This window comes from Chanodichthys erythropterus, chromosome 14 (genome assembly GCF_024489055.1).
Source record: "Chanodichthys erythropterus isolate Z2021 chromosome 14, ASM2448905v1, whole genome shotgun sequence".
NCBI classification, from domain to species: Eukaryota; Metazoa; Chordata; class Actinopteri; order Cypriniformes; family Xenocyprididae; genus Chanodichthys; species Chanodichthys erythropterus.
Window position 1 is genome coordinate 13,286,992 of NC_090234.1, and position 26,080 is coordinate 13,313,071.

At 38.7% G+C, this 26,080-nt stretch overlaps 2 protein-coding genes across 2 annotated transcripts in view; one reads left to right on the plus strand and one right to left on the minus strand.

Annotated features, from left to right (window-relative positions):
• The window catches only part of LOC137036213 (uncharacterized), a 67,164-nt gene extending 55,456 nt beyond the window's left edge, over nt 1-11,708 (plus strand). Inside the window, exons 11-15 of the mRNA XM_067410248.1 lie at nt 7,694-7,702; nt 9,996-10,215; nt 10,423-10,716; nt 10,917-11,216; nt 11,310-11,708. Of these exons, the coding sequence (XP_067266349.1) occupies nt 7,694-7,702; nt 9,996-10,215; nt 10,423-10,716; nt 10,917-11,216; nt 11,310-11,461 (975 nt within the window). The 3' untranslated portion in view covers nt 11,462-11,708. The remainder of the gene's footprint in view (nt 1-7,693; nt 7,703-9,995; nt 10,216-10,422; nt 10,717-10,916; nt 11,217-11,309) is intronic.
• Nucleotides 11,709-16,441: 4,733 nt separating this feature from the next.
• asmt (acetylserotonin O-methyltransferase) lies at nt 16,442-24,312 on the minus strand. The gene is made up of 8 exons (XM_067409944.1): nt 24,241-24,312; nt 23,538-23,709; nt 22,247-22,376; nt 21,804-21,872; nt 20,027-20,145; nt 17,496-17,636; nt 16,842-16,964; nt 16,442-16,653 (listed from the first exon to the last, which is right to left on the minus strand). The coding sequence occupies exons 1-8, from the start codon at nt 24,310-24,312 to the stop codon at nt 16,442-16,444; spliced, it is 1,038 nt and encodes a 345-aa protein (XP_067266045.1).
• Nucleotides 24,313-26,080: the final 1,768 nt, after the last annotated feature.

A 26,080-nucleotide genomic window follows, 5' to 3' on the forward strand; every position in this document is an offset into this window, starting at 1 on the left:
TGTCAGGCATGAAAATCCATCACCTTTTGGCGAAATTCGCCGTTTTGTAACCAAAATAGGTGACCTACGTGAATCATGTATTAAATAATCATATTCAGTGAACTTTGAACAGATGCGCGTGCAAGAAGGGCATGGAAATATTAACGCAAAGGGCCTTGCATCACCAGTGCAGACCACCATCAGAAGCTGAAAGCACGCCTGGCCTCGGCGATTTACCTGACTGTATTTGGTGAGTGATAGCAGGGCTCGACAATAAGGACTGCCCGATGGCCCGGGGCCAGTGTGAACGACGCGCGGGACAGTAGACGCACCGGTCACTTGCCCGATCGGGCCAGTGCTGTAGGGTGTGCGTTATATATCGTCTATAATATCGTAGGCTAATTGTTGATTTAACGATCTGAAATTATCGAGTATGTCCCTCACTTTACAAAAACAGTCTAACGTTACTAGACACAGCATAGTTATTGTTACCTACGGTTAGAGTAGTGTGTGCTTACATTAAAGTGTACGCTTTCACTGCGTGATTTAGTCTATTAAAATGCCCCCAAAATTCAAGATAAGGGGCAAAAAATGCCCCTGTATATATTTCATATATAATTTGATAAAGTTAATCAATATTACACAAAGAGCTCCGTTTTTCTCCAAATATTAGCATGATTACAAATGTGATATTGGATTTATTCAGCATACAGTTTAATGAACAAGAACATAATATCAAGTGACTTACATTTTAGACACCAAATCGTCTGTTTCGCTGTATTTCACCAACGAAAATAGTTCCAAAGTCCACAGAATTGTTTTGCGTCTTTGAGCAACACTTCCTGAATGAATCAGCCGTTTGAATGAATCAGTTGAATCTCAATGATTCGCTCATTAACAGTGATTCGCTGCCACCTACTGGCGGGTTAAATTTCACATTTAAAGTGTCTTCATTTTTAAAAATTTCAAATAACAGTATTTAACGTTTTATATTTTGAACATTAAAAACATTTTTTATGCATCTGTAACTGCTCTTGATTAACTTTAATAAAGTTATCTATTCTAACTTTATACATTAATTACAATTTATGTATCTGAAAATCTTATGTTTAAACCTACATAAAAAACTTGAAAAGCACCATTTAATTTATATGTTTGTTCTGTTGTATTTATTTGTGCTATTACTCGTAATTTGATTATTTGTGACTATTTTACTACTTACTGTTTATTTGTCTACACTCAAAAAAATAACTTGTTGGTCTAACTTAATTCAATTATGACACCTATTTCCACACAGTTGAACTGATTTATTTGAACTTAAGCTAGGTTAATTGTACTAATGAGTGAAATTCATCCTAATTGAATGAGATCACACCAGTTTCATTTGACGTATTCTGTGCATGTTTCCTGAACATAATTCATTCTTGTTGATCCAACCAGTGCTTTTTTTTTTTTTTTTTTTTTTGTTACCATCATGGTGAAGATGTGCGCTTGTGCTTAGGTTTTGAGTAGCTGTTGTACACAGACATACATGTTTCATTACCATTGAGAGGGGAAAAGCTGATGACCATATGTAGACTGTGTAAAATTTGTGCTGGCCCTCCAAGTAATTTATTTATATTTCTATAAAAACTAAACTAAAATAACACTTATTCATATGCTAAGTAACATTTATAGCATGCAAGTAATGATCAGATAAAGAACTTCTCATTACTGGCTTGAGCACAGTTAATGCTCGTTGAAAACAATATAAATTTGTTTTACATAGCCACCTAGAGCCTAACCACAAGGTCTACACTTCAGCATAATGGTAACCTCAAAAAATCGACATAACATAAACTCTTTTAAATGTCAAATATAACTGAACTTCAAACTTTAAAAGGTATTTCCCTTTACTAAAAAACACATTAAACAGCACTTAAGTTCAACATTTACTGTCCCAATCTTTCCCTATGCAAAGCATGCTGGGAACTAGAAATCCACTGCCCAGGTTCAATCAATGCAACATAAATGATTCATGTAGTCCCAACACAAATGGTTTAGGTTGACCTAACATTTTGCAAATTTAATTTCATTTAACATAATACAATTGAGTGTGAATGCCAATTAAGTAAAAAACTAAAGATTTGTGTTGGTTCAGCTTATTTTATTTAAATAAACTGAACAAGCAGCTAGAATCATTTTTTTGAGTGTAATATTTAAAATAAATCTAGTAGCTTTTGGTGTCATAACCTTATGTATTGAGGTTAAATTTATCAAAAACAATGAAAACAATAACTATGCTTATTTTATAGGCCCATTTTCTTGTCTTTTACTTTTATTAATTTTTTTGTTGTGGGGCCTGGAAAATTTCGGCGGGTCAAGTAAAAATTTGAACCACTGGCCCAACTGGGCCAGCAGAAAAAATCCTTAGCCTTGAGCCCTGAATGGTTTCAATAATTTTAATATTTTCTGGTATATAAGTTACCCAGGAACTCTGTTGACATAGACTTAGCTAACGTTAGCTACAGCTTGATGAACTGAGTCACTGAACACAGCAGGAGAGAACACAATGTTAGCCAGCTAGCTAAAGCTCTGGTGGAAAATTATTAGCTAATGCTACTGTTTTTGAGGAGTTAGATTTTGAGGTGAGGGGACTGACAAGGCAGAAGGTAAGTGGTCCACCATATCAATAAGCAGACCTGCCAACCTGTACGCAATTCACGTAGCGGATACGCATTTTGACTTCAAAGTATGCTGGTACGATTTGTCACTCTAAACTACGCAAAAACTTGGTGACGCCTCTGTGCACGTCCACAAATCAAGCAACAGCAAAAGAAGAAGAGTTCGACCAATCATAGCGTTAGGTTCTTCCCCCAAATATACTGTAAATGTTAGACCCAGTGACAGGCTGGCATGCAATGGCTTGCATAATACTTAGTAAGGAGGCCATAATAATTTTTGACTCATGGCTGAAGTTAAGTTTCTCCAGCTCTCCCCAGATTGGCAAAAAAGCATCTCAAAATGCATCAGATTGATGCTTTAAAATGTGGAATATTTAAATTTTTCTTCCAGGGGAGCATGCGCCCGGACCCCCCTAGAGGGGTAATATCCTTCTCACCTTTTTCACCCCTGACCCGTTTTCATGCCTGCTCTGTGCATTCAAAATGCCATCAATAATCAATGTTTCTGACAGTTTGTGCAGAAATTCCTTTGGTTATACAAACCGATTGTTGCAGCAGTTGTCCAGGTGGCTGGTCTCAAACAATCTTGGAGGTGAAGATGCTGGATGTGGAGGTCCTGAGCTGGCGTGTATGTACTGCCAAAATCTCTAAAACACCTTTGGAGACGGCTTATGGTGGAGAAATGAACATTCAATTCACGGGCAACAGCTCTGGTGCACATTCCTGCAGTCAGCATGCCAATTGCACGCTTCCTCAAAACTTGCAACATCTGTGGCATTGTGCTGTGTGATAAAACTGCACATTTCAGTGTGGCCTACACTCAGAAAAAAGATGTTTTGATGCCGTTCAGTTTATTTAAACTATTTATTTTGATTCAACACCATTGTATCAGGTTTATGGTTTAAATGTGATTGATTCATGTTAAATTGACTTGAAACGATTACTCTTTGACTTAACTTGAGAGTAACTAGGAGAGTAAATCTTGAAATAAAGTGTTATTTTAAACAGTTTGAGAAAATGGAAAGTCTTTTTAATGTTTACTGTTCTATTATGTTGGTATTTAAAAGTTTCTGTTAATTAATAGTTTTAGGGTTACCATTGTGGTGAATTGTTGCACTTGTGCTTGGGCTGAGGACCTGATAACAAACTTACAAATGACTTTAATAAGAAAGTAATCACTGTGGTAGTGCTCTGGGTTGCATTTCCCAAAAGCATTGTGAGCCTATGTTGATTGTAAAACCATTGACACCAATGGACTTATGATCAATTTAGGCTTCACAATGTTTTTGTTTAAGGCAATTTATTCACCATCTCATCTATCCTCTTCGGTCTCATCCACACTTCCTCCCGCTAACCAGTTCTCATCAATGGACACTAACACTGCTACTGACACTCTCTGCACCACTCTATCATCTTGCTTAGATGATTTCTGCCCCCTTTTAACCAGACCAGCCCGCGCCACCCCCTCTGCCCCCTGGCTCTCTGATGTTCTCCGTGAGCGTCGGTCTAGACTCAGGGCTGCAGAGAGGAAGTGGCGCAAATCTAAAAATCCTACTGACCTTAGCTTATATCAGTCACTCCTTTCTTCTTTCTCTACTAATGTCTCCAATGCTAAAACCTCCTACTATCACACTAAAATTAACAACTCAAACGACTCCCGAACACTTTTCAAAACCTTCTCTTCTCTTCTTTGCCCTCCTCCCCTCCCTCCCACATCAGTTCTTACAGCTGATGACTTTGCCACTTTCTTCACACATAAAATAACAACCATCAGCGGCCAATTCTCCACACCACACACTGACAAGAACATCTTAATTGAAAACACACAAATTCTCCCCTCCTTCTCCATGCTTTCTGAGGCAGATGTTTCCAAACTCATTCTTTCCAATCACCCTACTACCTGTCCGCTAGACCCTATCCCCACTCCTCTTCTTCAGGCCATCTCCTCCTCAATTCTACCTGCACTCACTCACATTATCAATTCCTCCCTTTACACTGGAACATTTCCCACAGCTTTTAAGCAGGCTAGGATTACCCCACTGCTTAAGAAACCCACTCTGAATCCAGCTCTTTTAGAAAACTACAGACCAGTATCCCTTCTTCCTTTCATTGCTAAGACACTTGAGAGAGTTGTATTCAACCAACTGTCTACTTATCTCACATAGAACAACCTCCTTGACAACCACCAGTCTGGTTTCAAGAGTGGCCACTCTACTGAGACTGCCCTGCTCTCAGTCACTGAAGCCCTGAGACTGGCATGAGCAACTTCAAAATCATCAGTACTCATCTTGCTGGACCTGTCTGCTGCCTTTGACACAGTGAACCACCAGATCCTCCTGTCTACACTCATGTCGAAGGGCATCACGGGAACCGCGCTCCAGTGGTTCGAGTCTTACCTCTCAGGTAGGTCCTTCAGGGTATCTTGGAGAGGTGAGGTGTCCAAGTCACATCATCTTGCTACTGGGGTACCTCAGGGCTCTGTGCTTGGTCCACTTCTCTTCTCCATCTACTCAACTCAACTCAACTCAACTTTTATTTATAAAGCACTTTCAAAACCATTAAAATGGACCAAAGTGCTGTCCATGGTTAAGCTAATCAATAACACTAAAATACATACAAACATTAAATACATTAAAACAAGACACCAGGAAATCAACAACAAATCACTCACAGTTCTCAGACCTAATCAAACGCCAAAAGCTTGATTGAATAAATAAGTCTTCAAATCCTTTTTAAAAATATCAATGCCTGATGAGGTTTTTAGGGATAGAGGCAACACATTCCAAAGTGCAGGAGCCGCAACAGAAAAAGCGCGGTCTCCACTACGCCTCAAGCGAGACCGTGGGACGGTTAGGAGCATATTCCGAGAGGAGCGAAGGTGACGTTGAGGCTGATAAGGAATTAACATATCTTTTATGTACTCAGGAGCTTGCTCATGTAGTGCTTTAAAAACAAACATCAACACCTTATATTGTATTCTGTATTTAACAGGTAGCCAGTGAAGGGATATCAATAAAGGTGTTATGTGATCCCATTTTCTGGTATTTGTTAAAAATCTCGCTGCAGCATTCTGGACACACTGAAGACGAGCAACCAGTGATTCACTTATGCCCAGATAAAGAGCATTACAATAGTCCAGCCGGGTTAAAACAAAGGCATGCACAACAATCTCCAAGTCCTTGTACGAAAGAATTGGTTTCAATTTAACCAATTTTCTTAACTGAAAAAAAGATGATTTCACAACGCTGTTGACTTGACGATCAAAGCGTAAGTCAGAATCGAAAAATATTCCAAGATTCTTTACATAACTTTGCATATTGTTGGACAGTAGTATATTATTTCCAGCCGGAAAATTCCCAAGCTCCTTGTTCCCAAAAATAATAAACTCAGTCTTATCCTCATTTAATTGTAAAAAATTATTTGCTAGCCATCCCTTTACCTCAGTCAAGCACTTATAAAAATTAGTAAAAGATGCATAACCATCACACTCCAATGGAAGGTATAATTGTAAATCATCAGCATACAAATGATAGTTAATATTATGCTGCTTAAAAATAGACCGCAGGGGTAACATATACAGAGAGAACAGAGTCGGACCAAGAATTGATCCCTGAGGAACCCCCCAAGAAATAGCAGCGGATGCAGAGACATAATTTCCAATTTTAACAGAGCATGTCCTGTCATGCAAATAAGAGGAAAACCACTTTAGGGCTACACCATTAATTCCTACATAATCTCTAAGGCGGTCTATTAAAATAGCATGATCTAAAGTATCAAAGGCTGCACTTAAATCTAACATCATTAAGGCAACACTTTTCCCAGAGTCAATACTTAACAAAATATCATTCGTAACCTTCAATAATGCTGATTCTGTGCTGTGTTTGGTCCTAAATCCAGACTGAAAGATATCCATTAAATTATTTTCAATCAAGAAATCTGTAAGTTGATTATGGACAACTCTCTCTAAAATCTTATTCATAAAAGTCAATTTCGAAATAGGTCTAAAATTTTTTAACTCATGCGAATCCAAATTATGTTTTTTTAAAACCGGCTCAATAATCGCATGCTTAAACCTTGAAGGTACAATTCCATGATATAAACTACTATTGATAATCAATAGTATATTAGGACCAATAGTATCTACAACCTCTTTAAACAATCGCGACGGGAGAACGTCATAATGTGAGGTAGTCGGCTTTAAATGCATTATTATCTTTTCCAACTGAGCTAATGTAATAGATGCAAATTTACTTAAACAATGAGAAGGATTAATTATATCGACTACTACATTGCCTACAGGCACAATATGCGACCGAATAAGAACAACCTTATCACTAAAATATTTTAAAAAACTATCACACAGATCCTTGGACGAGGAAGGAAAATAATTGATAGACGGACTCAATACTTTATCTATAGTCGAAAATAATACCTTCGGATTATTTGCATTATGTGATATAATTCGCGAAAAATACGAAGATCTAGCGGCTCTAACAGCATTTTGATACACGTCATCACTAGGATCGGTCATTCAGGATCATGGTTTCTCCCATCACTGTTATGCTGATGACACACAACTCTACCTCTCATTCCAACCAGATGATCCGACGGTTGCTGGTCGCATCACAGCCTGCCTGACGGCCATTTCTGCCTGGATGAAGGACCACCACCTCCAACTCAACCTTGCAAAAACGGAACTGCTTGTGGTCGGTGCAAACCCAACACTTCATCACAACCTTTCAGTTCAACTTGGGTCTTCAACCATCACTCCTTCCAGGACAGCCAGAAACCTTGGAGTGGTGATGGATGATGGTCTAACCTTCACAGATCATGTTGCAGCAACGACCCGGTCCTGCAGATTTGCCTTGTACAACATCAGGAAGATTAGACCCTTCCTGTCGGAGCATTCCACACAAATTCTTGTCCAAGCTCTTGTTATATCCAGACTGGACTACTGTAATGCTCTCTTGGCTGGCCTTCCAGCATGCACTGTCAAGCCTCTACAACTGATCCAGAATGCTGCAGCAAGACTGGTCTTCAACGAACCGAAGAGAGCGCACGTCACTCCTCTCTTCATCAGTCTGCACTGGCTGCCAGTAGCTGCTCGCATCCAATTCAAGGCTCTGATGTTTGCTTACAGAACGACTGCCGGCAAAATGTTTGTTGCTGTACCTTATGCGGTTATTGGCAACATACCCGTTTAGGACATCTTGGTAAGAACAACATGCTCATTGTTTAGGCTTTCCGGTATTGTTGGCAACGTTTTGGCTTAAGCTTTTCAGGTATTGGTAACATTACCAATTTCAACATATGGATTTGTTTTGGGGGTTATTGCTGCTCTTCTTGCTCTTATCCATGCTAGGCTGCATCAATGCGCAGGGAGTTCTTGCCCAGAACAGAACCGCACCGCCAATACAAACTGTATGCAGTTATCAATCATATTTGATGATAGTGGTCCTGACAGAAATCAAGCGTAGCACCAGTTCTGGCAGGTCACGTCAGTCAAGCTCACATCAGCTGACTTCCAGGTCTTTCCATTGATGTATGATTTGGGATAGGACAATATTTGGCCGAGATACAACTATTTGAAAAATTGTAATGTGAGGGTGCAAAAAAAAAAATAATTGAGAAAATCGCCTTTAAAGTTGTCAAAATTAAGTCCTTAGCAACTCATATTACTAATATTACTAATTTTTTTTTTTTTTTTTTTTTTTTACGGTAGGAAATATCTTCATGGAACATGATCTTTACTTAAAATCCTAATTATTTTTGGCATAAATGAAAAATCGATCATTTTGACCCATACAATGTATTGTTGGCTATTGCTAAAAAATATACCTGTGCGACTGGTTTTGTGGTCCAGAGTTACAAATGACCTGAAGACAGTTACAGGAGATATCAGAGCCAAACACTCACAGGATCTCATGACAAGATGAAACTGTTGCTCCATCTTGATGAAGCAACAAGATAAAAGTTGACAAGAAGAAACTGCTGCTTCATCTTGTTAAGACATTTTTATCATGTTATGGGTCAGTTTATTTCTGTTGAAAATAATGTCATCTACTGGAAGTTGAGGCCCACATGAGCTCAAAGTGACAGAGTTCAGAGGTTGAATTAAAGTGTTAGATGGTCCAATACATTAACACTTAAAGATTTTAGCTGACGGTGGAGTTTCACTTCATTTTACTGGTGAAGCCAAGTTGAGCGTTATTGTCATTTCGCTACATGTGGTGACATACATTGGAACGAAATGTCGTGCCTCACAGGACCACGGTGCTACAGACAGTATAAACCTATAAACAACTAACCTACTGAGAGAGTCCGACTATAAATACATATACAATTGCTTTTGCATAAATACTGTACATGTGCAAAGAGAAACATTGTAAGTTAAGCAAGCAGCTGGCTGGGGAACAGTGCAAAATTATTTTTTGGTTTGAGCATGTAAACAAACATGTAATAGAGACTTTTGTATGATTTATGTGTGTCTAAAAAGTGTCTAGTGCACAGAGGAGAGTGTGTTACTACAGGTGTTTTGTACAGGCCCACTCACCTGTGTGGAGCACTCTCAGAATTGCACAAAAAGTTTTTTTTTTGTTGTTGTTGTTGTTTTGTTTTTCTCATGTGATGTGGTAAGGTTGGGGAGTGTTTGGGGGGAGGTGAAATAGATTACTACAGAGCAGTTTCTCATCAGTGCATCTGTCACTTTATTACTGAAGCAGTTTTGAAGAGTTTCTCTTTTCATATTTGTGGCCTGAAACCGCTGAAGATGTTTTGGATTGTTTTGTTCTGTTTGTGTTTCTGGCGTCTGGATGGTGAGTTTTAAACATGTTTTAATGGATTCAGTTGTTTATGTTCTGGTACCATGTAATAAATGACTGGTTAGATTAGTCAGAGAAGATTAATGTTCAGTGTTATTCTCATATAGAAATAATTGAACTGTGATTTTACTGTCAGTAATTCAGATTGGAATTATTATTGATTGATTAAATAAAATAATATAAATATGAAGCTCAGATACTCAACCACATTAGTTTTAGTGTGATGTTAAACATTAAAGTAAAACTGTCTTTTTAATTAGTTATTGTTCTATATGAGTTTATTTCTCTTTTAATGTATCATCTTTTATCTTTGTACTGCTGCAGAATATTATTCACTTCACATTTAAATGATTAGAAGTGTTTAGTGAAGCTTCATCAAACCAACATAAAGTAATTTTAAAACTTTAATCTATGAAAACTCTGTTCTTCAGATGCGTTTGGTGATAAAGTGAAGTATGAGTCAGTGAAGAAGGGAGATTCAGTCACTCTAAACTCTGATCTTACTGAAATGAAGGATGATGATGTGATTCAGTGGTGGTTTTCGACTGAAATCACTTTAATAGCTGAAATCAATAAACGTGTCGACAGAATCACTGTATATGATGATGTTCTTGATGGGAGATTCAGAGACAGACTGAAGCTGGACAATCAAACTGGATCTCTGACCATCACAGACATCACAACTGAACATACTGGAGATTATAAACTAGAGATCAACAGAGAGTGGAAGATTTTCATTCTCAATGTCTTTGGTGAGTTTAATATTTGTTTCACCTGTTTTATTTTTTATCACCAGTTAAAATTTTAATCCATACACAATTTTGTTTCTTTCGTTCTGTTCTGTTGTTTTATAAGGAAATAAGTTTAATACAATTTACTTTCATAAAAATAATAGTTATTTATAAATATTAATCTGTGAAGCACCCTGTTTGTTTTTGTTTTTCTGTTTGGTAATACAGTTACAATATCAGTTAAGGAGGGAGATTCAGTCACTCTAAACTCTGATCTGACTGAAATGAAGGATGATGATGTGATTCAGTGGAGGTTTGGAAACACTTTAATAGCTGAAATCAATAAACGTGTCGACAGAATCACTGTATATGATGATGTTCTTGATGGGAGATTCAGAGACAGACTGAAGCTGGACAATCAAACTGGATCTCTGACCATCACGAACATCACAACTGAACATACTGGAGATTATGAACTACAGACCAAAAGTGTGAGAAAGTTTTTCGTTCTCCTTGTCTTTGGTGAGTTTATTTGTTTCTCCTGTTTTATATTTTATCACCAGTTAAAATTTAAATCCATACACAATTTTGCTCCTTTTGTTCTGTTGTTTTATAAGGAAATAAGTTTAATACTATTTACTTAAATAACATTATGATTTTTATTAATACATGTTAATCTGTGATGCACTCTATTTCTGTTTTCTCTCTGTTTGGTGATACAGTTGAAATATCAGTGAAGGAGGGAGATTCAGTCACTCTAAACTCTGATCTTACTGAAATGAAGGATGATGATGTGATTCAGTGGAGGTTTGGAAACACTTTAATAGCAGAAATCAAAAAACGGGTCAACAACATCACTGTATATGATGTTTTCGATGGGAGATTCAGAGACAGACTGAAGATGGATAATCAAACTGGATCTCTGACCATCACAAACTTCACAACTGAACATGCTGGAGATTATGTGATGATGATAAACGGAGCAAAACGATCATCTAAAGCTTTCAGAGTTTCTGTCTATGGTGAGTAGAGATCATTTCTCCTGTCCTTCAGATATTCCTGATATTAGTGTTCATTGTCTGAGCTGATCTCACTTTGATGTTTTTATTCCTCAGACTCTGTCCACTGTTGTGGTCCTACTGAAGCTGTGATCCGATTGGTCCTCTCTGCTCTGGTGGGCGTGGCTACTGTCATTCTTCTGGTTTATGACATCAGATCCAGAAGAGCTGAACAACATCAAGCTCATATTAACACATCAGAAACCTAATGGTGTCATTTCTCACAAACTGATTTTACATATATACCTTATGAGATTCACTTATTTGTGGCTTTATGTGTTCATCTTTTTCAGGAAGTATTGAAATCTAAAGCAGAACGCTGAACTTTAAAGATTCTTCAAGTGTGTTTTATAAATAATGAGGATTGTTTATGGATTGTTCTCTTTCTTTCAGTGGTATATTTTTTAAAAATGCAATTCAAAAGGCTTTATTGTTTAGGTAACGCTTTAGATTACAGCCCGGAAAGTACTGCGTAATTACAACGAATTTACAGCATAACTTTCAATAATTATAGTGTAACTATACAGTAAGTACGTGTAAGTATAGGGGAACAATATGTGAAGTATTAGGAATAAAGGGGAACCAACCAGGAAAAGAACAAATTATTTATACTGTAAATATTTTATATCTAAGGGATACCTATGACATATAACTAAGGGGTAAGTATGACATTACGGGCCGTAAATTAAAGTGGAGCTTGTTACCCTCTTATTTCATGTAGTTACAGTGTAAGTAATTAATAAAATTCAAACAATCTGATATCACTGACTCCGAAACCTTTATTTAAAAACAACTTTATTAAAAACAGGTCTACAACACTTATTATTCATTTTTTTTAAATCAACTTTTCATTTCAAACTCTAAAGTCCTGACAGAAAGTAACAAGTTTTGTCCGTTTTTTGGTTGTTTTTGTTTCTCGCTTGTTTTCCACCTCCTCTTGTTTCTCAGCTGATGAATCTTAAGAAGGAATCCCGTTGCTATTCTGTATTATAAGAAAATACAGTACACCCCGAAATTTTCTCATGGTTTAGGCTATTCATCTTTTCGTTTCTGACCAACTGTCACCAGCGCCTGCATGAGAGTCGACTTCGCGTTCGATGCGGTTCGATGAAGCAGCATGAAGCTTTCATGACGTTCTCGCGGGAGATTCATGTGAAACTCGCGCGAGAACTGCCGTCTCTGTTATTCTGTCTTGTTTGTTTCTCATTCTCATTATCTGTTATTCTGTGTATTTTGTTGTGAGCATTACTAAAATAATAATAATAATAAAAAAAACTGACGGCATCCAACATCTGCGTGAGTTTCTCGGCACACCTACGTCACACTTCAATTTACGTCAAGCATGAACTCTCAACCCTCGTATGCACGCGCAGAAGTCGAAAGTTTTAAAAATATTCAAATATTTGGTATTTTTCTTACAAATACGTATCGTTTCACTTCAGAAGACATCGATTCATCCATTAGGGTCATATGGATTACTGTAGTTATTGCTGTTTGTGCTGTTTGATGCTTCGACTTTTAGGAACACGTGAGCTTGCATTAAAGCGTTCCCAGATGATTTATTTTTTTTCTAAAATCCTTTTTGTGTTCATCTTAAGAAGGAAAGTCGTATACATCTCAGATGGCATGAGGGTAAAAGATGAGTAAACGGTGAGCACATTTCCGGGTGTTCTGTATTTTTTAAATACAGAATAGCAAATGGGATTCCCTCTTAAGATTCATCAGTGGAAAGAAAGAAAAAGAGGAACAAGAGGAGGAAGAAGCTAAGCAAGAGAAACAAATAAGAAGTGTTGTAACTTTAAATCTGTTTTGAAATAAGTTGTTTTTCAAATAAAGTTTTCCAAGTGATATGACTGTTTGCGTTTTTATTTATTTATTTATTTATATTAATTACTTACCCTGTAACTACATGAAATAAGAGGGTAACAAGCACCACTTTAATTTACGGCCCGTAATGTCATATTTACCCCTTAGTTATGTCATACGTACCCCTTAGTTATAAAATATTGAAAGTATGAATAATTTGTTATTTTTCCTGGTTGTTACCCCTTTATTCCTAATACTTCACATATTGTTCCCCTATACTTACACGTACTTACTGTATAGTTACACTATAATTATTGAAAGTTATGCTGTAAATTTGTTGTAATTACGCAGTACTTTCCGGGCTGTAATCTAAAGTGTTACCCATTTATTATGTTGAGCGCCCCCTGCAGGAACACAGCTGAAGGGCGTTGTTACACTCAACTGTGGCTGTGTTTACACTGACACAGATCGGAATTAGTTGCACACGTGTAAACACAAAAATCCACATGAGATCCGATTTTTCTGCATCCCAATCTGAGCCACTTCCAAATGTGGTTTTAAATCCAATACACATCCGATCTCTGGACATGCGACCTACGTCTAAACACGCATATCCGATTCCCATTTACATTTCCAAGCCATCACAAGGCGAGGGCGGCACTTTTGCTCACTAAAAGGTAGCTTTAATGTTGTATTATGAAGCAGATGTGCTTGTATGCACTTGCACTAAAAATCTGCAGCTTCAGGTGAGAACTTTATGTCTAACGTTATCTATTTTTCTAGAAAGAAATTGCGAACACACACACATTCAGCAGCTGAATTTTAACCTTTGCCCAGTTAATTTAAAAGAGACCGTTGTGTTGTTGTTTTTCGTATAATCCAAAAGCTTCACTGAAGCTACTCTCTCTCTCTCTCGAGCTCTCCCTTGCTCCCTTGAATTCATTAAAAAAAATTATAAAACTGATAAAATATAAAACGCAAATTACCTTTATTTTCCGGTCTATATACATTCAGTCAGAATTCGTGCTGCAATACATCCATGACACTGACAGCTGTTAACTTATCCATTCTGACAGGTAGGCTAATCCTGGCCACTCAGTGAAATATATAAATAATTTTAATAGCACCATGTAAAACCTGAGGATCTACTATGTGCAGGAAAAACTATCAATGACAATCATTTAGGGGCAGGAAGTAATGCAAACACAGATATCGGATAACAGTCGCATCTAAAGTCAATGTAAACACACTGGCCAAAAAATCAGATATGGTCAAAAGATCGGATCTGTGCATTAAGACTTGCAGTGTAAATTCAGCCTGTATTCATGACATGACAGTTTTCATCACTGTTATAAAATGGCACCCTGAGCTGGCAGCTTTTTCTTCATGGTGAACTACTAACTAAACTATAAAGAAAGCAGCGCTTGCGAACCATTTTAAATATCAGTCATGTTTCTCACTTTCATCATTGCAGTTGACTCATGTTGTTATGAAAATATTATTAATAAGATGACGTAAAACCTCACTTTGCTCTTATCCACTGACTCGTTCAGTAAGCTGAAAAGCCAATCAGAGCAATTTCTCTATTCAAAACAAACAAAAAAAACAAAGCGGTCCAAATGGTGCCGATAGATCTGAACACACTGCCAAAACTGGGCTGGTTGACACTCAACAATAGTCTGATGTTGGTCAATGGCCGGCTTGGTGTGTCAGGGGCTTTCAGCATAAAAGGGTAGCGGTGTAACAGGGTGGCCTATTTTGGAGGGTCTTTTTAAGCTAATATAGCCCAATAAACCCATTACTTGCTAGGAAAGAATGGCTGTTATGGCCCATGTCCGAGTTAACAGCTCGTTCAAAATAATAACTCCAATAAGGACATGGGCCGCACACATGCAAGAGCCACAGACACCGGTTGTTAATTTTCAGGACAATAAATCGCCCTCGTTTAATTATAATAGAAAGAAGAATAAACAAGTTATAAATAATATTGCAAACAAAATTAGACAAAATATTAACAAAAGAATTAACAGTAAACAGGTAGGGAAAAACAGCCAAAGAAACAAAGAACGCCTGCCTGGCTATTCTCACCAATAGTACTTACTACATTAAGTTTGTGTATATATTTATTTATTTTCTTTGTTACTTTTGTATATAGCTTTGGTTATTTGTCTACTGGGACTGTTTCACCTTTTGAGCCTGTAAGTAAACGTCACTTTACACCTTACATCACGGCGATGTTATTTTTTGCGCCTGACAGCGGGCCTGTGAAGAACTGTTGTCTCACATTTGGTGTCAGAAGTGGGATGGCTGCTCGCAAGACTGCACCGAAAGGCAGGAAACCTAGGGTGGGGCTTCAGTCTCAGACCAACGCTATCGCTGAGTCGGATGTGGCCTAGGCCAATGCTGAGTCTATGGAGAGAGAGGAGAATCCCCACCAGTTCATCCCAAGTCCACGTCACCTCAAGGACCCATCTCTCCTGCTGCAACGTCTAGTGGTGGGATGTTTGCCGTGATGCATGACTTCCTGAGCGCACAAGAGCAGAGAGAGCAACGCTATGTAATGGAGCTACAGAGTCTGCGAGAGTCGATTCTGCAAGCTGTCCGGCCAGCTGAGGTATTGAGTGAGGCAGAGAGTCCACGGATGGAGCTTCCAACGCCAGCTCAGCGTAGAAGCACAGCTAACCAGAGAGACTAAGACTCAACAACCGACATGGGGTACAACTGCCAGCCGACACCATAAACGGAGCCGAGGTTGCCAGTCTTCCAGCAGGGGGAGGACGTTGAGAACTCACCAGAACCAGAGGTGTTCAGAGGAAGAGCGGAGTTATCAATTGGTTCCACTGCTGTCTGGGCAAGCGCTGGAAGCCTACCTAGCCATGGGTGTGGACCGAATCTTCGCTGTCGCGAAAATTGTGGCAATACTCGGTGATGTAAGGTGTAAAGTGATGTTTATGTACAGTGCTTGAGAGGTATCAGTAAAAAAATAACCAAAGCTATATACAACAGCAAGTTACACATTGAAACAAATTAAATTTTTAAGTACAAAAACTTTTCATGTAAATCGTACTACAATAATCTGTTTTATTTTCAATTTGGAAAACTCATTTTTTACAGTGTTGCTGATGATTTGACACTATAAGAGTAAACCAAAACAGTAAAACTTCAATCCAAGCCCTCTTACCTGAACACAGGTAAAACACGGTAAATATTAACATAGGCATGATGTCACTGATCTGTTAAACAAGCACGTTTCAGCTGAGCAGTCTGAAAACAGATGGTGTACATAAGACTTAATATCTTCAGTCATTTTTCTTCTCCAGTAACTGCATCTTGATTTAAGAATGTTTAGATATTTGTACTGGAATACTGAGGAAGAGCATGATTTATTTGCAGGCCAGGATGGCGTCATAGATCTTGCCGGTGGTGTGTATCTGGACATGAGTGAATCCGGCAGCAGTGAGCAGGCGTCTGTAGTCTGAACCCTTGCGCTCACGTCCCTCAGTCTGCACCAGCATGTTAAGTGAGTAAAGCTGCGCCGTCAATGGACCGCTGTTATCTTCATGAAGAAGAGATTCGACCAGCAACACGCCTCCACCTGCACATGAAGATATTTTTGATCAAATAAATGCTGCCTTGGTGAGCAGAAGAGACATTTTAAAAATCAGAGCTCATGTTGGGCAGTTTTCTATACAGGTCTATACTGAAGGGGATTTTCACTGATTTTCACTTCTCTCTACTGTTATTCTGAGATTAAAGAGGCTGTGTGTGAGTCTGTGTGTGTACCTTGTCTACAGGACTGGTAAATCTTGACCAGCAGCTCCACACTCCGCTGGTCAGTCCAGTCATGCAGAATCCGGGCCAGAATGTAGAGATCCGCCTGCGGGAGAGCGTCCTTAAAGAAGTCACCTGTCAGAGAGACACACAAAAAATGTATCAGAAAGAGCTTTATTGTTTAAAGAACATACTACCAACTAATGCAGGAGTCGGGTAACCTATGACAAAAAAAAGCTAAAGAGGTGTATGTATTTAATTAAATAAAGTCCCTCAAAATTGCATATGAACATACATTTTGCAGTAATCAGTCTTCATGTTTTCCAGCACAAATATCTAAACATTTCTAAATCAGGATACATTTACTGGAGAAGCAAAATGAATGAAGATATTAAATCTTGTTTACTGAAAAATTGATGTGAGTTTATGCTTAAAACAAGAACAACTGTCTGCCAATGGGCTCAGAAAAATTATCTTGTTTTCCCTTTGAAATAAGTTTATTTTTCAGATATTTGTTCTTGTTTTAAGCATAAATTCACTTAATTTTGATTAATTTTCAGAAAACAAGACTTAATATCTTAAGTGCTATGACATTAACCTCACAGAGAGCAGCCAATGCTTCTCTCACACACATACACCCACCCACACACACACACACACACGTACCTTCACAGAAGGAGATCCGCTCGTCTTGATCTGACCCAAAGTGCTGCCGGGATGTTTTCACAACCTTCGGAAGGTCAAAGATGGTCACGGTTGATTCGGGGTAGGCCGATACACACTGTTTGGCCAACGCACCGCTACAGCCTGATGGGAAGAGAGCGAGGAACAAACGTTACGTGAGGTTCAACACCTTGGGCCACACATTAATATACTTGAGTTATGTCACCTGCAACCATCTGGACCCTCCGGCTACCGCTTGGAAAGCGTCACAAGCATGCTTCAGGACAAGATGGTGTAGAGGTTCTTAAGGAGAAACCTTTTATCCTAAATAATAACTAACCAATGCACATTGGCATGTGATATTTCCATCTGGCTGCCATGCACAGCAGTGTTGGTAAAAATAGGCAGCAGGTGCAATGCATATTCAGGTTTTCGTTGAGGAGCTGAGTCAGTGACCCAGCAGCCTTAGCAAACCCAGCAATCCCTACCAAAGCACCACTGATACTGCCCCTTCCAGTGCCCTGCATAAGCCTCCTGATCCCTCCATGCCTTTGGCCAGAAGATGGGACAGGGCACAGGGAAGGTTGATCACTACTGTTCCTGCCTAACCCACTCAGTGAGACTTGGATAACACTGGAAAGCATACACTTTCCATATGAAGAGGAATGCTGCAGAAACCACATCCTATCACAGGGATAATCTAAGTGCAGTTTACACATATGGACTAACCCCCTAGGGCTGTACTGTATATGGAAGTCTCTGGGGCTCTTGCCCAGTTAGGGGGGAGGCTACACCTGGCAGAGATGGCAGAGCAGACTCTGCCAAGGGAAAGACACAGGCTTCCGATTAGGAGCTATACTGTGGAAGAATACACATATGAGATCTACTCAGGGTCACTACATATGGACACCCAGCCTAACATCGGTCTTCAAACATACAGCAAGTGAAGGCCTGGTGCCGGACGCTCCACTTTAGACTCTAGCGTAAGTGTTAGGTGTCTCCCAACCCACATCTCTACAAATATCTGTAGGTGCCACATGCCAGCGCCCAGGAGGATGCAACACAGAGCAAAAGCTAGGGCTGAGTCTGCCTCAGCATTCACCACCTGGTCCCTGAAGGGAGCCAGGCCAGGGTCCCAGGGTTACACTGGAGTCAGCCAGCCCAAACTCTAGGCACGATTAAACCGAAAACAACTGAAAATACCTGCAGGTCCCCTACCCTCTTGATGGAGGCCAATGCAACCAGTAGCAAAGTTTTCATAGACAGAATCTTTAGATCTACTGACTGCAATGGCTCAAATGGACATTCTGAAGTGCTCTAAGCACCAGAGCCAAATCCCAGGAGGGTATGAAGGGAAGCTGAGGAGGATTTAACCTTCTCGCCCCCCTAAGGAACCTAACGAACAAGTTGTGCTTTCCTACTGACTTGCCTCCTATGGGGTCGTTATTTCTAAAAAATTGAGAGCAGCATATACCTTGAGGGTGAAGCGATACAGCTCTCCAAACCATGCTGCAGGAAGGAAATCATGGCTCTGACTGAGCACTTTCGAGGATCTTCTCAGTGAAAGAGCACCACTCAATGAACAGGTTAACAGGTTATGTCTCATAGATGGTGCTCGTGCCAAAGTGATGGTGTCTGCTACCTACCGTCCAGGGACCAGACATGGAGTTTCCAGATGTCTGGACACAGGTGCCATAGCGTGCCCCATCTCTGAGAAAGTAGATCTTTCCTCAGAGGAATCCACCAGGGAGGGGCTGTCAGTTATGTGAACAAGGTCCGGTTGGGGCAATAGGGTTCAACTAGCAAGACCTGCTCCTCATCCTCCCTGACTTTGCACAGTGTCTGTGTGAGTAGGCTCACTGGGGGGAACGCATATTTGCGCAGTGTTCCCTTAGTCAGGGAGTAAAACAACTGGCAGTGAAAGGTTTCTGGAGAGCCAAACAGGTCTATTTGAGCAGCTCCGAGATGTCTCCAAAGCAGCTGGACTACCTGGGGATGGAGTCTCCATTCTCCCGGGAGTGCACCTCATGAGAGCTTGTCAGCCACATGGTTGAGCACACCGGGGATGTGAATTGCACAAAGTGCCCTCAGATGCTTCCGACTCCAGAGGAGGAGATAGCGTGTGAGTTGCAACATGTGACGGGAGTGTAGACCACCTTTCCGGTTGATGTACGCAACAGTCACAGTGCTGTCAGTATGGACCAATATGTGTTTGCCCTATAGAGACTTTTTAGGCGGCTCAGTGCAAGACGTACTGCTAGCAACTCCACAGCTCCATCTTGTGGATTCTTTGCTATTTTTATCCTCAAAACTGTCTGAAAGAGCCTGTGATACAGATCCCTGAGTTACAGTGTCGTCTCTTAGGCTCTAGTTTACTAAAAGGTTTGCATGTATAAAACTTGGGGTCAGTGTGTCTGGTTTGCAAATGTCTATTTCATTTAAACATAGTAGATGGTGTGCCGATGATGACGTGATTTTTTTGTGCACCGTCTCCAGATCATCAGTGAAGCGGGCTCATGTAAGAAGTGTCTTACCTCCGAGATCACAGATGCATTTGAACGGTGACAGATTGAAAGCGGTGACGACATCACGGCCGCAGATGTTCCAGATAGAGTTCATCAGCTGCATGAACTTCACCATCTCCTCATCAGACCTGAAACACAGACATCAGCTAAAGAACATCCACTTAAGGCCTTTGAGGCCATTTTCTCACTTGATTTGATTGTTCGGCTCATTTCGACACCCTTAGTAGGCTCATTTTGGCATTCAGGACAGTTGATAATACCTAGAATAAAGGCATCTGTTTAAACTTGAGTACACATAAACCATTATCTACTTCAATAATTAAATTCATGTAAATTGTTAGGCTGCATAGATTAGGTCAGCTGGAACAGGGAACACTTCCCATTACACCTGATGTACTCGTTACATCATAAGAAGAATGGCGTCTACATTAATATTAGTCTGTCTCCGTTTATCCCGAGGTTTGCCGCAGCCTGCCAGATCCAGGCCGTATCCAGATGAGATGAAGGACCTGCATCTAGACATGACGATAACGCAGCCCCGAAGTGTCAACTAAACTATCCCCTGTGAAGGCCTCCTTCCCTTTCCTTTCCCTATGTATAGATAAAATGTCAAATTATTCCAGTTTGCATAGATCAAACACGCAAACCTATAGACTAAACACATAAATGAACAGTGAGAATGCATTAAAGGTATTCGGTTTTCAGTAGGAAAGGTGTCATTCAAGCGGCCCCTAAAGTAATAATTAACAGTTTTTTTACATTCAATCAAAAACCAACTTTAGCTCAATAATAATTTTCCTATTGTCACTGTGAAGCTGTTTTGAAACAATGTGTATTGTGAAAAGTGCTATATAAATGAAGATGACTTGACTTTGTGTCCCCATTGTCACCCCTTCCTTGTGGAGTCCCTTAGGGGTCTATTCTAGGTTCGATGCCGTTTTGGTTGTACATACTCCCATTAGGATCAATTCTAAGAAAGCATGGCATTTTATTTCATTGTTATGCAGACGACACACAACTTTATCTGCCATTGAAACAAAAATATACCAGCTCTTTAAAATGATTGGACTGCCTCAAGGGCATTAAAGCTTGGATGGTCATTATTTTAAGGAGAGTAAAACTGAAATTGTGATATTTGGCCCAAAATGTGGCCCTCAACATAGAATTGGGTTCCTTGCTTCCCTACATTAAATCCTCTGTTAAAAATCTGGGAGTAATCATGGACAGTGATTTTAAACTAAATTACGTGGTTAAAGCCAGTTTTTATCAGTTAAGGCTTTTATCCATAGTCAAACCTTTTTTTTTTTAATTTAAAGACTTTGAAAGTGTTATACACATCTTCATCTCTTCTCGATTGGACTATTGTAATTCCCTCTATGCTGGTATCAGCCAGGCATCTTTCTCAAGCCTGCAGTTGGTGCAGAATGCCGCAGCTAGACTATTAAAAGGAATACGCAAGCATGATCAGATTTCTCCTACACTGGCCTCCCTTCACTGGCTTTCAATGCATTTTAGAATTGATTTTGAAGCTTTAGTGTTTGTTTATAAATTCAGAAATGGTCTAGCCCTGATCTACCTTTCTGACCAACCATATGTCCCATCGAGGTCCCTTAGGTCACAGACTACATGCTCCAGGCTGAACCTAGAGCAAGGTTGAAGCATAGGAGATATAGGGCCTTTGCAGTTGCTGGCCCTAAAGTATGGAATAATTTACCACTGTCAGTGAGGGAATGACATTGAAGCCTCCACACACACGCACACATACAAACACACACACTGCTCTCACCTGTAAAGGGCTTCAAACAGGTCTTTGGAGTTGACCCCAAAAGCCTTCTCATACTGGTTCTTCCCGTCTCTGCGGTGGAAACATCACAACAAAGAAGAAGAAGGTTGTCAAACGGATCCAGGAGTTTGTACACAGATGCAGTTTCTCACACCTCAAAGTGACATCAACACTGACTCTGCTGAGTCTCTAATTTATGTTCCTGCTCTTATTGTGAACGATTCATCAGTGATGTTATTCTGCATTCATAATCATTCATCAAAATGAAGAATTTCCTTTTCAGCTGATGACATAAATTTCTCCATCAACCACCTTTATACAGACACTTTCACCATTATCTAGAGTGTGTGCAACAGGTTATGTTCTAATATTTTAGTTATGATCATTTAGAGGCCTTAAAAATGTGCTGCAGATAGGATACAGTAGACGCTGAATGAGTTTCTCACCGGACGGCGTCGGTGAGGTAATGCCAGCACAGGTAGATGGTTCTGGAGCTGTACTCAATCGAGTGATACAGAGACTTTGGGCTGGACTTGGTCAGAAACACGGTGGACATTTCTGTGTTACTGTAGAGAACTAGTAAAGATGTGGAAAAAACAATTACTCACAGTGCATAAAATATAAAAGGTTCAAATTTAAGATGTTTTGTACTTGTACTTTACTGTAAATGTAACTGATTACATTTAAATTATAACAGAATCATGTTGACAGTAAGTTACTGAATTATTTTCTGTCTCCTAAAAGGATTTTTAAGTAAAATAAATGAATGTCACTGTACAATGAGGTTGAGCTTTTTAACATTACTTCATGCATTAGGCATCAAGAACTACCTACCATTTTTCACACTGCAAAAAATGATGTTCTTTCTCAGTATGTTTGTCTTGTTTTCCACTACAAATATCAAAACATTCTTAAATCAAGAACTGTATATATATAAAAAAAAAAAAAAAAATACTTTTAAATTTGAAACTAAAACCACCAGTAGCTGGTGGCAAATCACTTAATGCGTGAGTCATTGAATCATTTACTCAACTGATTAATTCAAAGCAGAGGATTCATTTAGTAATGAAACACAACAGTTCTGCTAATAAATTTTCTATTTTTGTTGCTGAAATATCAAAAACTTGTTTCTCAAGTGTAAGTCACTTAATATTAATTTGTTTATTGAACATTTGCATAAAATCAATATCACGTTAAAAATCGTGCTCATATTCATGAAAACAGCTGTCTTTCTCTTGTGATAATAATATGCATTTATATAAGAACATATACAAGTATAACATGAATTTCTTGGGCATTTGTATTAATTTGTACTTTAAAAAAATCTGCCAATGGAGTCAGAAAAATAATCTTGTTTTCCCTTTGAATTAAGTTTATTTTTCTGACCCCACTGGCAGATATTTGTTCTTGTTTTAAGCAGAAAATCACTTAATTTTGATCATTTTTTCATAAAACAAGACTCATTTTGCTTCTCCAGTAAATGTATCTTGATTTAAGAATATTTAGATATTTGTGCTGGAAAACAAGACAAAAATGTACAGAGGAAAAACATTTGCAGTCAATGGTTGAAATGCTTTGAGTTTGGACATCAGAAATGTAATATATTTTCAGATTTCACATGATGATCAGCTTGAAGAGGTTTCTTTTTTCAAGCTTTCTTGCAGTCCGAAGCACCTTTAACTGCAGATTCAGCTACTATAATACGGTGTTGATCAGTGAACGGCGTGTTTGTGGTACCTGCTCCGTCAGGGTTTGTGTGTGCGTTCAGAAGCTCCAGGCCGACGCATGCAGACAGCAGGCGTTCAGTGCCGTCCTCACTGGTGTTCAGAGCCTGAGCCAGCTGTGACGCAGACATCCACGACTCATTCAGCAGCTCAAACACTCCCAGCTCACACGCAGTGAACAGAGTCTGATAACGAAAATGATGTTCTTCCTCAGTATTTTTATCTTGTTTTCCAGTACAAACATGTAAACATTCTTACATCAAGATACATTTACTGGAGAAGCAAAATGACTGAAGATATTAAGTCTTATTTATTGAGTTATTGGCAAATATCTGCCAATGGGGTCAGAAAAATAATCTTAATGTTGAACGTTTCTTGAGCATCAAATCATCATATTAGAATGATTTCTGAAGGATCATGTGACACTGAAGACACTGAAATTCAGCTTTGATCACAGGAATAAATTATATTTTACTATATATTCACATAGAAAACAGCTGATTTAAACAGTAAAAATATTTCACAATTTTTACTGTATTTACATCAAATAAATGCAGCCTTGGTGAGCAGCAGAGACATCTTTCAAAAACATTAAAAAATCTTCATTATTCCAAACTTTTTAGTACTGTTGTACAAACTCACTAAGACAATAAAAGTCATTTTGGACAGAAGCGTCTGCTAAATGCATGAATGTAAATGTTGACACCATCCCTAACCTTTGACACCAGGAATCCCTCCATGTACTCCAGGATCTTTCCCGGGTACAGCTCCTCATCTGTAGTGGCCATGTTCAGCAGCGTTTGCTCCGTTCTGTGTGTGAAACACTGGGCGCAGGGCTTTACAGAGAGACGTAATCAGATTATACAGATTATACACGTCCAGATTGAATGGACGCAGAGAAGTGCTTTTAATTCAGACCCCAACATTTATTACTCGGAACGCAAGAAGCTGCTTATTCGTTGACGTTTCAGCAGATGGAGATCCAACAAAACAACAGGATCACCCAGAACTCGAAAAGATAAACACCTCCATGAAGTCCGTTTATAACATGTAAACCAAAACATTTAGAATAACACTGCAAAAAATTATGTTCTTCTGTCTTGTTTTCCAGTACAAATATCTAAACATTCTTAAATCAAGATACATTTACTGAACATCATTTTTTGCATTTTTTTTTTAATTCTGTAAACTAATATTAAGCAGCTCTCTAGAATATTGTGCCACTTTGCAGTCATATAATAATTTTCAATATAGCTAATAGTAAAAATAAGTTAATAACATTTTAACTCATTATAAACCTGATAAGTGCGTTTGAAGATTTGTAAAATGCATATAGATACTTGCTGCATTTCTTGACAACCATAACACTAATTTACTGTATTAATATTAATATTTATAAGCCTGAAAGGCTTAATCTTTTTACCATATTTAATATCATTCACCTTCTTTTTTTTTAATAATGTATTTAATATAAACTTAATATAAACTGTGAATTGAACAGAGATACGTCAACATGAATCTAGCAAACAAGATAATAAAGTCTTTATAATATAAAGACTTTTAAATTTTATAAAATAAAGATACTCATTTTAGCAAATATATATTAAGAAACAGCTCTGTAGGATGCTGTAGTGTTTTATTAAATCATAAAAATGTCAAAATAATTAGTAAAAATCCAAATAAAACACTTAATAAATTAATAATATTATTAAATATTTAAAATATTGTATTGTTTACCTGCATGTTGCATCAGAGAACCATTAACATGTGAATGTGTTTATAATTTATTGAAATTTAAAGGGGACATATATTGTGAAAATCTGACTTTTTCTGTGTTTAAGTACTATAATTGGTGCATCTACCAACCGAAAAAAATGTGAAAAAGGACAACCCAGTTACTTTGTTTTGGTAAGCCTTTCTCTGCAAGCATGTGAAAAAACAAGCTGCGCAGATTTCACTCCCCTACTGGGAAGGGGATTACAATATTACTGCCCCCCTTAATCTGCACGTTTCCACCCACGGTGCCGTCATTTTGTACTTGTACCAGTTCTAATGTTCACAAACGAGGGTCAATTCAACACTGGATTTGCACAAAAGATGAACATGACGGCACATGCTAGAGGATGAGTTGAATCAACTCCACAGCAACTACATCAATTTATCCACTAACCATTCAGAAACGTCTAAAAGTTGTAACTTCTTCCTGAGTCTCTCCATCAGTGTCGACTCCGGTTTGAACAATGTAAGGCTGAACACTTTCCTCATTTTGGCTGCGTGAGATTCTCCAGCTTTGTTGTTGTTGAGCTGTTAAAGCTCCGCCCTCTTCTTGAAAGGGGGCGGGAGCAGCTTATTTGCATTTAAAGGGACACACACAAAAACAGTGTCACACCCAAATAGGGGCAAATTTGACAAGCTATAATAAATGATCTGTGGGGGATTTTGAGCTGAAACTTCACAGACACATTCTGGAGACACCAGAGACTGATATTACATCTTGTGAAAAGGTATAATAGGTTTCCTTTAAAATCTCAAGGGAAGTAAATATTAAATATAAAA

Excerpts from the sequence above, each read along its gene's own strand:
- asmt (XM_067409944.1), bottom strand. The coding sequence starts at position 24,312 with ATGGCCACTACAGATGAGGAGCTGTACCCGGGAAAGATCCTGGAGTAC. Across the intron at positions 22,377-23,537 it reads CACAAACCCTGACGGAGCAG|TTCTCTACAGTAACACAGAA; the intron begins GTACCACAAACA and ends CATCTTTACTAG. Across the intron at positions 17,637-20,026 it reads ATGCATCTGTGATCTCGGAG|GCTGTAGCGGTGCGTTGGCC; the intron begins GTAAGACACTTC and ends TCTTCCCATCAG.